We start from the raw sequence: 15,066 nt of genomic DNA on the forward strand, positions 1-15,066 counted from the left end.
GACAATTGGGGAGCAGAGAAAGCCGAGGGACCTGTGTTATTCCTACACACTTATCTCCCCCCTACCATTTTAATGTCTGAGCTGATGCCTCCAACATACAGTATGCAAAAAAAGAGTATTTTCATTTCAGATGCATATGATGGCAAGGAACAATATGAACAATATTATTTTAGTGCCCTGGGAAAAAATTAGCAAGTCAAATATTGAATCAGGCCTGTAGCACCACATGCTAAGCAGATTGCTTTGATCTTATCCACACTAAAAGCTCTATTATTGAATTTAAAGTTGGTGAACACATATCAGACCAATACACAATGCATGTCTGAATGCATGTTTCAGAAGCAAGAAATGTTTTGACAAAAGGAAGAAAATATTAAAGTTACAGCGGCAACTGAAACACAAATTTGCCCTCCCTCTTCTCTTGAGGATGGAGGCTGTCATAGCCAACCAAAATGTTTTTGCTCCGAAGGACCTGCTGATGGTTCCAGAAACACCTGCTGAGCTTCTATTTTTCTGGAGCCAACAAAGAAGGGAATTTTTACCCCCCACTCAATCTGAAGAAAGGAGTTTGAGACTTTGCGTGCGCAACTGCTATGCATGATATGGCACCCTCTGGTGGCCACTGATCTGGGAGGCCTACATGGCTTCCCAAACTTCCAGTAATCCAACCTCCCTTCCTTTTGAGGCTGCTGTGGCAGAAAAAAGAACTTTGAAGAGCCAAAGAGAGGGAAGGAAGCAGCTGATCAAGAGGGCAGAAATTAATTGATGGCAAGGGAGGGAATGTTAATTTTCCAGCAGGACCCAAAGAGAGAAACAGTTTGGTGCAGTAAACTTCCTATCTAGGATATACCCCTCAAAAGCTGCACAGCAAAAGAATATCCTAAGCCAGGTGTCAGCAAGTTACGACTCATAGGTCAAATCCAGCCCCTCTGCCTGTTTTTGTAAAGTCCAAGAATTAAGAATGGTTTTTACTTTTTATTTTACTTTTATTTTTTTGAGACAGGGTTTCGCTTTGTTGCCCAGGTTGGAGTGCAGTGGTGTGATCATGGCTCGCTGCAGCCTCAACCTGCCAGGGTCAGGTGATCCTCCCACCTCAGCCTCCTGAGTAGGCGGGGCTACAGGCAAACTGTGGCCCACTAATTTTTTTTTTTTTTTTTTTTTAAGAGATGAGGTCTGGTTATGTTTCCCAGGCTGGTCTTGAACTTCTGGCCTCAAGTGATTTTCCTGCCTTGGCCTTCTAAAATGCAGAAACTATAGGTGTGAGCCACCATGTTTGGCCTGGTTTTTACATTTTAAGTGGTTAAAAAATTAATATTTTGTGACCTGTGAAAAGTATATAAAGTTCAAATTTTGGTGTCCATAAAGAAAGCTTTATTGAAACACAGCCCCACTCCTTCATGGCCTATGGACTCTACCCAGCAGAACTGGGTAGTTGCAGTCAGCTGTATGGCCTGCAAAGATGAAAATATTCACGACCTGGTTCTTTATAGAGTTTGTCCACCTCAGTATGAAACAACTGCTACTGTTCACAGGACCGGACCCCGAGCATCTAGCCCCTCCCCACCCCTGCCCACTCCAGCCTGATGATGGGCTGCAGCAGTCTGCAAGACGGGGTGTGTACATAGAGGAAGGGGGTGTTCCATTTCAGCACAACCGCTACACACTTACCATTTTATTATTGATTTCATGGAAATGAATCTCACAGACTTTCTCCACAACATCTTCATTCTCAAAAGTGACAAATCCAAACCCTAAAGGAAAAGAGAGAGAAGAAAAAACAAAGAGAGGTGGGGTGAGTTCAGTTCTGGCAGGCCCACGTTTTTTCTCTGACATCCTGAGGTCTTGACAGCCTCCTGGTCTGGGGGTAGGTGGGCGGATCCTTGGGAGGGCCTTGAGGTTGGAGGCAATGATTTCTAATTTGTACGGAGCACCCTTCCAACAGCGAGGAAAAGTTAATGATTTCACCCACATGCAGCGGGCACTGTGCGGTTTACATTTGCCCCGAAGCAAACAAGAAATTTACTTGTCTGTTATTTACAAGGGTCAGAGCCCCGCGGCTCTGTGCACCGCAGCAGGCGGGTGGGCTAACGAGAGCCTGGTGGATCACTGCGGGGCCACGCTTGCCCTTTCCGCGAGCAGCCCTGGCCAGCCCTCGGGTCGGCCTCCAGACGGAGGCGGTTATTTGTCCTTTTCTTCCTGAATTACTTCCTCTAATACCTCATCAGGACATCCTGAGGCCTGGAAGAAACTATTAAAAGTTTCAGGCCTGTGTTCCGCGCAGGCATCCTTTTTCTACTGCTGCTTCAAAAGCGCCGTGGATTTGGGGCAGTTTAAGACTGTTTGATGCCTGCTGTCAGCCCGTCAGCTATCCACTGTATTTACTCGGCTGGAGACTGGCTTTGCTAGACAAGCTGCACTGAAGAATTTTGGCAGGCGACTGCTGCTCAGTATCCTCAGTTCCTTTCCCTACCCTCCTGCCCCTTTTCTTTCTTCTCCTCCCGCCTCCGACAGCGTTTCCAGCATGTGGCCCCATCTGTGATCCCACTCAGTAAGTGCTGCTTTACCACGTGGCCCCGTGCAGGGTTGCACCCTCCTTGGATGGGATGCAGTTGCCACATGGTAGCGCTAACATGGCGAGGGAGCACAGGCAGTGGGGGCAGACACACTGATGGGGAGATTGAGACCTGGCTTCCAGTTCTCACTGTGCATCTACTTTAGGTTTAATCTGGGGAAGCCCCTTCCCCTCTCTGAGCCTCAACTTTTGCATCTGCAAATGAAGGTGGTAGAACTGGACCCTGGGTTCCACACCTCCTGTCACAACCCAAATCAGGATTCACAAGGCTGTCTGCTGCCATCTGAATGTCTGTGGCCACCCCCCGCTGCCCCCCACATCCCCCACCCAGATTCATGTTGAAATCCAAACTCCCAATGTGATGGTATTAAGAGTTTGGGCCTTTGGGAGGTGATGAGATTGTGAGGATGGGGCCCTCATAAATGGAATTAGTGCCCTTACAGAAAGACACTAGAAAGCTTGTTTTTTCTCTCTACCATGCGAGGATGCAATAGGAAGGCAGCTGTCTGTACACAGGAAGGGGGCCCCTCTCAGAACTGACCGTGCTGGCACTCTGCTCTTAGACTGCCAGCTTCCAGAACTGTGAGAAATAAACTGTTTTTCATAGACCTTGGTACTTCCTTATAGCCGCCCCAACTAAGACACTCTTCTCCCGAAAGGTACGAACCTGGCTGAACACTAAGCTAGACACACCAAGCAGGAAGACAAAAACTGAATGGCTGTTCTATCACAATTATATTATGATAATTGTGTTTCCAGTCAACGAGTAAAATACAGGTGCTTCCTTTTCAAGCTCTCTGTCTATTTTGGGTCTCTGCAACACAGGACGGAGAGGGAATTTCTCAGGTCCCTTCTGACTCTCCTGCATCCAACTCTAACAACACCTTCTTCTAAGGAACACCAGGAAACGGGGAGCTGATATGTGGAGCTCCTTTAGCATAGCTCCTGCAGGGACTAGCAGATTCTTCGGTACAAGAATAAAAAAGGCTACTCTCTGCTCTCAAACCATTTCCAGTAAAACAGAAGGCTAGGACCACGAAAACACAGCAATCGCGATCTTTATCATGCCATTTGCTATCACCACACACCAAATACTGGGCCAATGCTCCCAGCATACACAGTCCAGCCCGCTGTAGATACATAAGACAGCATCAGACATACCATAAAGTGGACACGAGTGTCTGCTGGAGAGGCTCAAAGATGGCAAGTTTCTCCCAGTGTCATCCAGTAAAAGCTAGGTTGTCAGTCACCTCAGAGGCCTGAAGCAGACATCCGACATGATACGTTGTTTGAAATGCCGTTCAACAAAAAAACCTTTGACCAGGTTTATACCCCCTGCCCGCTAAACCAAGTCCTTTGAGAGAAAGCTACTGGCAACACTATCCTATACCCTCTCTTTGGGCATCTCCTCCTTGGCCCTTGGTCCCACTGATCATTGCAGAGCTGGAGAAGACCCGCAGCGACACCGTCCCCACGCCACTTCTCTTTGGGCTTTGGCATATTTGTTCCCCAAGCGCTGCTTTAAGCGCTTTCAGTTTCCTGAGGGCGTTCAGCTCACCCTACCGGGATATGTGTCAGGAATTCTGGGTTGGGAGGAGCCTTAAAAACATCAGGTTAAAACTCCCACCCAGTCAAGGACCCCTGGAGCACTCAGCCAGGGACTTAATCTTTTTGGTTAATCCCCTTCCCCCACCCCCACCCTCCTAGGGCCCAGATCCTAACTGGCCCCAGGAGAATGGATTAAGAGCCAGCGCCCTCCTGAAATTCCACAGGGAGGGAGGGGCGGCACTGCAGAGGCTGCGGAATTTGGCCAGCATGACTTCAAGCCAGAGCACCCTGCAAGAGGGTGATGCTGGGGTCTTGTTCTCTGAGGGTCCTCAGGACGGAACAGGGTCCCTAACACACACTAAGTGCTGAGTGAGTGACTGAATGAGCCTTTTCTGCCCCTCCAGGTTCTGAGCATCTTGCTAATCCACTTGAGTCACTGCTTTGCCTCAAGACTGATTCCGCTCTTCCTTCTGCATTTACCAGCTGCCACCTCTGCTAGGCATTGTGAAGGACGCGGAGATCAACAAGGCAATGGCCCTCTGCTTGCACAATTCACAAACAGGCACGAGTCAGAGGATCTCATGCAGGGAGAGCCTCTCCCTCCCACCCCTCACTTCCAGCCTGCAGGGCACTCTGGGTCTCATCTGTCTTTGAAGGTCACCCCTCTGCTCCAGCCCCCACGCCCAGGCATCTTGCAAACAAAACAAGCCAGGATAGGCCAGTTTTCAGGGAACCTCACTGCTAATTAGGACAAGTGTAGCAGGTTGAATAGTGGCCCTCCAAACATACATCCATGTCCTAATCCCTGGAATTTATGAATGTGACCTTATTTGGAAAAAGAGCTTTTGCAAATGTAATTTAATTAAGAATCTTGAGAAGAGATTATCCTGGATTTAGGGTGGACCCTAAATCCAATGACAGGTGTCCTTAAAAGACAAACAGGACACAGAGAAAAAGAAGGCCATGTGAAGACAGAGGTAGGCAGAGAATGGAATGGTACCACCACAAACCAGGAACACCTGGAGCCTTGAGACGCTGGTCTTCCAGAAGGCAAGAAACGACTATCTCCCAGAACCTTTGGAGGGAGTGCAGCACTGGCTTCCAGAACTGTGAGACAAGAAGTTTCTGTTGTTTTAAGCCACCAGGTTTGTGGTAATTTGTTATGGCAGCCACAGAAAACGAATACAGCAAGGTTCTAGGTTTCAGCCACCCCCATATCCCACACAGGGGGGCTGCACACGACCTCCTCCCGCCAGGCCTGCTGACTTGGCCAATCCTGCTGCTCTGGACTGAAGGCAGGAGAGAGTGGTTGAATGAGAAAAATCCGTTCTGGCTATGGGGAAAGAGCATGAAGTCAGTGCCACCAGTGAAGGGCACCGCTCCACGAGCCAGAGGACAGCCTGGTTTAAAGCCACCTTGCAGCTAAGCAAACACACTTGATCCTAGAATACAGGCCAGAGTAAGTCAAGTCACCATGGCAGGCCATGGCTGAGTTCCTTGCCATGGGAGCTGCTTTCCTGCTGCAAACCAACTCCTTCCTGGTCCACTGCACAAATCACCTCCATACCATTCAGGACTCTCTGATGCCCCAGTTTCCCACTCTGAGATGGGAAGAAGGACGACTGAGCTAGGAGACAGGAATTAAAATGCAGACCGTTGCACCGGGAAGGGTTGGGGCAAGACCCAGGGCATCATTTCAAATTCTGACTCTGATATTCTCCCTGCTGGTCCTTTTCCTAACCCCACAGGACTCAAAATTCAAGTATCACAAAAATGATTTTTCTGATTAGAGGAGATAGCCTGGATTTCAAGCCTATGTGCCCTGAATGCATAACATTCAGCGATGCCAAGACTCATTTGCCGTATTTTAAAGACCTATATCATTTCAACATCTCTGTCTGTTTGGCCCGAGCACAGAAAACAAACTTGATTATGTCTAAAATATTTATTTATTCCATTTGGGGAAAGCAAAGAAGCAACAGAACACTTAATTATCAATAAGTGTTATTCCTTAACATATAATCATTTTTATTTCACAGATGCATTAGCATTTACAACAAATTAGTAACTTAGTGGTGAATAACCCCCAAAATGAATTAAAATGAGCAGTGGAGGACAAAAACAATGGGGTCAGAAATTTGGGATAGAGTGATGGCTGGGAAAAATCCTTTTGGCATCACAGTCTTCTTTTCTGAAATAAGTATTTTACTGTGGTAAAAATATACATAACATAAAATTTACCATCTTAGCCTTTTTTTTTTTTTTGAGACAGAATCTTGCTCTGTCACCCAGGTTGTAGTGCAGTGACGTGATCTCAGCTCACAGAAACCTCCACCTCCCGGGCTCGTGCGATTCTCCTGCCTCAGCCTCCCAAGTAGCTGGAACTACATGTGCACGCCACCACACCCAGCTAATTTTGTATTTATAGTAGAGACGGGATTTCACCATGTTGGTGAGGCTGGTCTCGAGCTCCTGACCTCAGGTGATTGCCTGCCTCAGCCTCCCAAAGTGCTGGGATTATAGGCGTGAGCCAATGTGCTCGGCCATTGTAGCCATTTTTAATCACACAATTCAGTGGCATTAAGTACACTTAAAATGCTGTGCAGCCATCACCAGTATCCACCTCCTGACCTTTTCTGTACCCATTAAATAACTTCCCATTTCCCCCTCCCCCAGCCCTAGTCACCTCTATTTTACCTTTTTTTTTTTTTTTTTTGAGACAGGGTCTCAGTCCTCTGTCACTTAGGCTAGAGAGAAGCAGAACAATCTTGGCTCATTGCAGTCTCGATCTCCCAAGCTTAAGCAATCCTCTTATCTCAGGCTGTCAGGCAGCTGAGACTACAGGTGTGTGCCACCACGCCTGGCTAAGTTTTTGAAATTTTTTTTTGTAGAGATGGGGTTTCACCATGTTACCCAGGCTGGTCTCGAAACTCCTGGGCTCAAGCGATCCTCCTGCCTCAGCCTCCCAAAGTGTTGGGATTACAGGCATGAGCTACCACACGGGCCTATATTTTACCTGTTATGACTATGAATTTTCCCATACAAGTGGCATCACACACTATATGTCCTGTACTGTTGTGCCTGGCTGGTTTTGACATAGGTTTTCAAGGCATCATAGTCTTTTGAACAGTCTACTGGATGTACAGGGGATTTGGGAGAGCTGCAGGACAGGGAATCGTGATTATTTCCTTCTCATTGTCCTAAAAGAGGGCCCCACAGAGAATCAGAAATGGAGCCTCATGAAGGCCCATCAAACTGAGGTGTAGCAGCCGGATAAAAGACACTCACTCAGCAAGAGGTAATTATCCTCACTCAGCAAGAGGCCAGATAACAAGCTGTGTGCCCCAGAGAGTCCCTTTGCCTCTCTGGACCTCTAAAAGGAGCAGGCAGAAGCAGGGGTCCTGCTCTAGCCCCTGGCAGGATGAGGGCTGTAATCCACGGTGAGTCTGTGAGGGCTGGCACTCCATTGGGGCCCTCTGGGTTACCCCTGTGAACATCCACTGCTCCCTTGGTCCTAAGAACCAGAGAACTCCTCCCTGGGTACTTAAACTCACTCAAGCCCCCACCCAGAATGGAGAGGAGATCCAGGGACTGACAACCAGGGGAGGTGGGGGAAACAAAGGGCCAGAAGGGGACAAGAGACTAGTTCACCAAATTGGCATCAGCAAAGTGGCACCTGCCCCCCCTCTCCTAAAGCCCCCACCTTAACACTGCACCCTACACTTCCAAGGGGCTCCAGAAGTCAGCAAAGCTGGGACAAAGAAGGTGGTGGGAAGGTTAACCCTAAACACCAGTGGTTTAAAAATGGATATTAATAGGGTAGCAGTTGACAGGGAGCATTTAAAAATGAAATTCTAACATTCTCTTGAATGAAGCTATTGTTAGAAACTAACAAGTAAGTGCTATTTAAGAGATAAGCATTTAACAGTCAAACCTTTTCCTCCTCTTTTATCCAAATGAACAAAACTAAATATTCATCTGAATAATACAAAGCTACAAAAAAAAAAAAAACCACATACACAGAAGAAGATTGAAATCTGAAAACGAGATACCTCAAAATTAAAATGACCTGCTCCAAATGCAGTCACCGAGGAACATTGACAGTTAACTTACAAGAGAATTTTTTTTTAGGTCAGAGAGAGAAAGATGGGAACAGCCTCCTCCTAGCCTCAAAAATAATTTTCTTCTCTTATCATATAGGTCAATGAACACTAATAGGCAATCATGTAGTATCTAACGCATCTTCAGTGAAAATCAATGCAAGTCATGAGTTAACACACTTGGTTAACGGAGAAAAAAAATGAGGGAAGAAAAAACCCCAGATTGTCAAATTTATTCTGAGTATCCCATGAGAAATTTAAGATATGTATACTTAAGAATATTTATAACTCATGCAACTTCCCTCTCTTGCTAATAACCCAGTATTTGGGGAAAGCAATATTCATGGTTTGCTTCCAGCACAAACGAATCCCTTGGGTTTGGGCGTGGGGAGCACTTTCTGGTTTGAAAATCCTTTTCATCCATTATCCTACCTGGTCCCCAAGGCAACTCTGTGAGAGGCAGGGCAGGCTCTGCTACTGTCATTGTGCTCAGTTGCTCTGCACAGTTCAGTGACTCATCCGTCATGACACGGCCACTAAACCATGTTTAGCAGGAGCTGAACCCAGGAGTGGTACCCCAAGTTACTTTCATACTCCCCACTACTTTTCTGGAGCAGACTGTCAGGGTCTTCTTTGGATCAGTAAGTGTTCAGGGCTGGATTTGGTGGCCATGTGGCTCAGAGACTGTGAGAGGGGCTGACCTGGCAAGGAGGCACGGTGGTCTGCTTGTATCGTCACAAGTCAAGCCCCAGTTGGCTGTGTGTCCATTGGCAACCCCACGCCTCGGGCTGTCTCCAGCCCCAACGTGGAACATTTCTAGGTCACCTCCATGACCTGTGGCAGGTTTGGCAAGTCAGCTGTCCTGCAACCCTAAACTTGGAAGGTCTGAGGCCCCACCTGGAAGCACAGAAGAGATGAGTAGTGTGCACAGATGCACGGCAGGCACGGGTAGGTGGCATCACATGGCTTGGCTTTGCTTGAAGAAAACTGTAACTCAGAAGATCAATATGTTCCAAGGAAAAAAACAAGCTACCTTTTCAAAAGCAGCAGCATGTTTCTGATTACTGGCTGCCATGTTGGGAAATCACTGCACGACAGCTTGGTTTCAGTGAGAGCCAATTGGGGTTGCCATTAGAGGTTCCTGGGCATTTTCAGACACTAGGTATTGGGAAAGGGTAAGTGACGATCAGGCTGTGTGTGCTTTCACACCCAGGTGCCAATGTGGACTCTGCAAGGTGGGAAGGGCTGGGATTCCTTCCATTACAACTCACATCTGTTTCCCAAAGGCGGTTACTGAGGATCAGTCCACATTCTAATAATAACGTTAAAAAGAGAAAGCTCATCTGCCCTCACTGAGCAGCCACTCTGTAACTCAATCTTCACCCCCAGCCCCACCCTGGGGAGCCTGAATAGAAATGATTGTTCCCACTTTACAGATGAAGAACTGAGGCCCCGGTGGGACCTTGTATTCTCTCCCCTGCAGCCCACCTTCTTCATATGAAGGCAGACTGTTCCATACTCATCAACTCCTACCTTGTCCAACAACTGCATCCCTGAACCCCGTCCCTGCCATGTTTCCCTGTAAGAATATCTACGAAATAGGCAAAAGCCCTCGGTCCTCACAACCCGGCAGACGGAGGGCAAGGAGAGAGTGGGGAAAGATGTGGTCATCCACTCCAGCTCTCTGTTGGCTTCCCCTGCACCCTGAAGTATCTGATTGCTTAAACGTAAGAGCAGGGAAGGAGGCACTGGGGATTTTCAGAGATACACAGCAAAGAAGACCTTCACACAGAAAAACAGCCAGACCATCTCCTAAGCCAGTCTAACTAGGATGAGCACAGCAGAGTGACTTCTCTGAACCTTTCCAGACCCCCAACCGCAGATGTACCTGAAGCAGGACTGGGATGCCAGACTGGATGCTAGAGGTCTCTTTGCAGCAAACTGGCTCTCAGATGAGTCAGCTGCCCTGGAGGGATGGACAGAGAAGTGCTCACTTCCCTAGCCTTATTAAGAAGAAAGAAAAGGGGCAGGCAGGCTGACCTGAGCTGCACACAGCACCCAGCCTCGGGGATGGTTAAGAACAAAGACTTCAGGTCAGGAGGCCATCAGAGGCAGATACTTGAGACTGCCCTCCTGGTGGCCAGTAAACAAGCCCACGATGGATTCGAGGGGTCTGCGGGCATGCCCTCTTAGCACAGCCCTCCCTCCTCCCCCATATCCTTCTTCCTCCCTCACCCCAGAATAAGCAGCCTCCCTTTGGGGTCCCTTCTGAACTGGCCCTCCTTCTCTGCCATGTCCCCATCCCCTCCAGGGTGGCATCCAGCCCCTCCACTGTGGCATCCTTCATGCACCTGCTTCCTTGTTTACACCAGTAGTTTGGCAGCTGGTTGCTGTAAACTATAATAAAATGCCTTTCCAAAAAATGAAGGAATGTGACCAGACACGCCAGACATCATGATATTAAAGCCGTGTCAATTAATTTCTCCCCCTGCTTGATAAACGAGCCCCATTCCATCTCTTAATAATGAGGAGAGAAACAAGAAAAGTTGACACTTAGTTTAATTTATTTTCTCAACTTGCCTGGTCATATTTCTTTCTGCCTTGCAGAGCTGGCTGGGGCTGCGGGGAATTACAAGTGGCTCGAGCACAGGCAAGGCAGAGATCGGCGTGAGTCGACACGGGTCTCCTTTATTCCCCAACACGCTTAATCAGGAGGGGGAAAGTGACTTAGTGAGCCAGCTCACACCTGCGCCTCTGCAGCCACCTTTGGGGCTGGGGGGAGTTGGGTGGGGGGCGGGGAGTGATCTCAGGTGTGTGAGGAATCAGATAACAGAAATGGCGCTATCAGATTTCCAATCTAGTTCCCTGGAACTGCACAAGACTGCATTCCCTAAATTAATATTAAGCTACGTTGGCGGCATTTGCCAGAGGGGAGACAATTTCTCAACTGGAAAGGTGCTTTTCTTTCTTTTCAGCTCAGGGATGTGCTGGCCAACCCTTGACCTTGAAATGTGAGGAGAACCCTTCTAAAAGTCAGGTGCCAACCATGAACCACCAAGTGTTTCATTAGGCTTTAGTTACAAAGAGTTTTTTCAGTTGGCCACCATAACCTGGCGACCATTTATTTATGGACACTCCTAGACAATATATCACGGTGGGGGTGAAGGCCAAGTGTGCCCCTAGACCAATGTTTCTGGGTGTGGTCCTGCAGCAAAATTTCTCATGGGGGAAGGGCTTGTCAAAAATGCAGATCCCTGGGCTCTGCAGACTCCTAACATGGTCTCAGTGGGTGTCGCCCAGGAACCGCGTTTTTACCCAGGTCTCTGGTAATTCTGATGCTGCTGCAAGCCTGACTCTGCCTTATGCTTCCCAATTCAGGACAAGCTAAGTGGAGACCATATGGTAAAAGAGAACCCAGAACTCTCTACAGGAAAGAGAATTTTGAGGACCTCTCTTACATGAAGTGGGAAACTTTTTTTTTTTTTAAGAGATGGGTTTTTGCCATGTTACCAGGCTGCTTTCGAACTCCTGGCCTCAAGTGATCCTCCTATTTTGGCCTCCCCAAGGGCTGGGATCACAGGCATGAGCCACCGTGCCCCTCAATAACACTGTCTTTAAGAAGCCTCTGAAATCCAAGGCAGACCAGGGAAAGACAAAGCTGTTTTCTCCCAGGTTCAGGAGCCCGTTCACACTAAAGTGTAAATGACAGATCTGCTTCTACTCCCAGAGGTATGGGCAGTTTGCCCGAATCAAATCCTTATGCGAAAGCAATTAAGTTCCACTTTAGAATTTCAAACAGGCATCAGGCACTAGGAGATTTTTTTTAACTGATGGGCGCACCTCCCTGAACTTGTGAAATTAGACAAATGTTTACAGTGCTGCGTTTTATAAGGACAGATGGGGTGGGGGTACCCTAAAAAGAACCACCCAGGAGGGAAGAAAGGGAGGTTAGAAGGGAAAAGAGAGAGAGAGAGAGACCTCTAACCATCCTCAAACCATTTTTCTAAGACAGAAATCTCTCATGAATACTGATAGTGTGATTTGAAAGTGTCTGCGGCTGCAGGGAAAGGGTGTCTCATCCCAGACTCTTGTTAACTGAGTGGGAAAAAGCACCTGTGATCCAGGCCAGACAACCCCAACCTCATTTAATTCCGAGTGCGCTCTATAGCAGTGATTCTGTGAATGACACTTGTCAGGGCAGCAGATTAGTTCACAAACCTATTTTTTGTGCGTGGTGTTCCATCTTGGTCGGGAAAATAGTCAGTTCTTGGCGAGAGAGAAACATATTACTGCTGTTAAGTGCCAATATAAACTCTGGGACGCAGTGGTAAATTCACCAAATTAAATCGCTAGACAACTGGCTCAGATCAGGACCCCGGCAGAAGGTGCCAGGACTGCAGCTCGCGCCCAGCGGGGCAGAGGAGGCTGAGGTCGTGCGCGCAGCTGGAGCAAGGGCACGAGGACGTGCCGCCTCCACGTCTGCTCTGGAAACCACAGAGCCTGAGGCAGCTTTGGCGAGCTCCAACTGCAGGAGTGTGGCCTTCAAGGATTCTCAACTCAGGGCTTTCTGAGCTCAGGGGAGATGGGGTACCAGCTGGAAGTTCTTCCCTCTGGAGGTGGGTATTTGGGTTGGCACCCCCAGCCACTCCACCAAAGAGTGGGTTTCAAACTGTCACCTTCTCTCACATTCATCCTCCAGCCTCATCCATGCAGCGAGCAACACACACGCTAAGAGGGAGTTTCAGTCTACTTAATGTCCCCACTGAGGTGGGTGGAAAAGGGCTTAGACTTTGGAGCTGGGTAGATCTGGGCTAAAATTCTGGCTCTAGCACAACCGGCTGCATGACTCTGAGCAGGTTATTCAACCACTCTGACCCTCAGTATCCACCTCTGTAAGACAAATGATCCACCTCACCAGCCAGGATTGCTTAAAAACACCTGCACCTCTGAGAAGATAGCTAGCCCCTGCTATCAGTCACACTAGCCTTGTTACTTCTCTTCTAGCCCAATCTCTATCTCCACACATGCTTACTTTTGTCTCTGTATAGCCTCACTTGTTAAAATCCACTTGACATGTCTGTAAGGTAGACGTTCATGGTGCTTTACCAGCTGTCATGATGGGATAAGATTCAGGACAGGGAGAGGCAAAACAAGTCATACAGTGAATTCCTAGGTCACCTTGTTACTTTTAGAAGACCCTAAGAGGGCTGGGTGTGGTGGTGGCTCGTGCCTGTACTCCTAGCACTTTGGGAGGCCAAGGCAGGTGGATCACTTGGGGTCAGGAGTTCAAGACCAGTCTGGTCAACATGGTGAAACCCTGTCTCTACTAAAAATACAAAAATTAGCCAGGAGTGGTGGCACACGCCTGTAATCCCAGCTACTCAGGAGGCTGAGTAGAATCGCTTAAACCTGGGAGGCAGAGGTTGCAGTGAGCCGAGATCACATCACTGCATTCTAGCCTGCGCGACAGAGCGAGACTCCAACTCACAAAAAGACCCTAAGTGCATTCATTTAGGTTAAAAAAAAAAAAATCATCCATTAATCTTTGAGTGTCACCCTGTGCTGGCTGCACAGGGTGTGGGCATGCTGGCCCCCCACCCTGGTGCATTCAGCTTCCCCAGCAGTCTTCTCAAGATGCCCACTCGCCTTTCTCCAACAAGTTCTCAGGGAATGGTTACCAACCGCAGATAAGGTTCCAAAACTCCATCAAGAAACCACTACTTGGAAGCAGGTTTTCAGCGCTGCCACAAATTATATGACTTTTATTATGAGGTATGGTTTCAGAATAGTCCCACTGACAGAGCCCTGGCTGGGTGCCCACTGTTCCCTCCGCGCCCCCCGCAGAGAGGTCATTCCTACCAGCATCTCCAATGACCCCACCCGGCTGCACTGCCAGCAAACCTGCCTGGAGTCTGTGGGCAGGCAGATGACCATCGGGTGCCTCTGACGAGTGGTTCACACGAGACACACATACTTATGCACTATGGGGTGGGGTCTGGCCTATTTCATTATATTCTTCCAGCTGTTAAGGAACTGTTCTTAACATCTGGAAGCCAGATTTCTCTGAGAAGCTGTGACCAGCAGCCCAGGCAGCTGGACTGGCATGGCGGCTCTGCCAGGAGGGAGCAGAGACTGCTCCCTGACTCTTTAGCAAAGACCTGGGATGGGGAGAGGGAGGAAGGAGGTGAGGAGGCTACCGGAGACAGGGGGCGGCACAGTCTGGAGCTCATTATTTAGGGTGTTCTACCAATCAGCACATCCACACCACCAGAGAGCTGGCTGGAAATGCAGTTTCAGACCCCACCCTGGACCCACTGAACCTGAATCTGCATTTTAACAGGTGATTTTATGCAAATTAAAATGTAAGATGCATCAGTCTAGAACACTGCTTCTCAATAGTGAGTCTTACATCAGAGCCACTCAGGAAAAAATTTTAAAATGCTGATGTCCAGGTCCCATCCTCAGAACTGAGTTAGGTCTGGGGTAGCACCCCAGCATCTGCATGTTTTAAAATCTCCCAAGTGATTCAGTTAGGGTTAAGAAACTTTGGGAGGTTGGGTTTGGTGGCTCATGTCTGTGATCCCAGCACTTTGGGAGACCACGGTGGGCAGACTGCTGTAGCTCAGAAGTATGAGACCAGTCTGGGGAGCAGAGTGAAATCACATCTCTACAAAAAATAAAATAAAATAAAATAAATTAGCCTGACGTGGTGGCACGTGCCTGTGGTCTCAGCTACTTGGGAAGCTGAGGGAGAGGACTGCTTGAGCTCAGGGGGTCAAGGCTGCAGTAAGCCAACATCATGCCACTGTGGCCTGGACAAAAGAGTGAGACCCTGTCTCAAAAAAA

At 48.3% G+C, this 15,066-nt stretch overlaps 1 protein-coding gene across 3 annotated transcripts in view; it reads right to left on the reverse strand.

Moving 5' to 3' along the window:
- Positions 1–15,066, reverse strand: part of MSI2 (musashi RNA-binding protein 2) — a 435,331-nt gene that overhangs the window by 89,233 nt on the left and 331,032 nt on the right. For all 3 annotated transcript variants that reach the window (XM_011953723.1, XM_011953722.1, XM_011953724.1), the window contains one exon: positions 1,669–1,751. In XM_011953723.1, coding sequence (XP_011809113.1) covers positions 1,669–1,751 — 83 coding nt within the window. The remainder of the gene's footprint in view (positions 1–1,668; positions 1,752–15,066) is intronic.

This window comes from Colobus angolensis, unplaced genomic scaffold (assembly GCF_000951035.1).
Source record: "Colobus angolensis palliatus isolate OR3802 unplaced genomic scaffold, Cang.pa_1.0 Scaffold37, whole genome shotgun sequence".
Lineage (NCBI taxonomy): Eukaryota > Metazoa > Chordata > Mammalia > Primates > Cercopithecidae > Colobus > Colobus angolensis.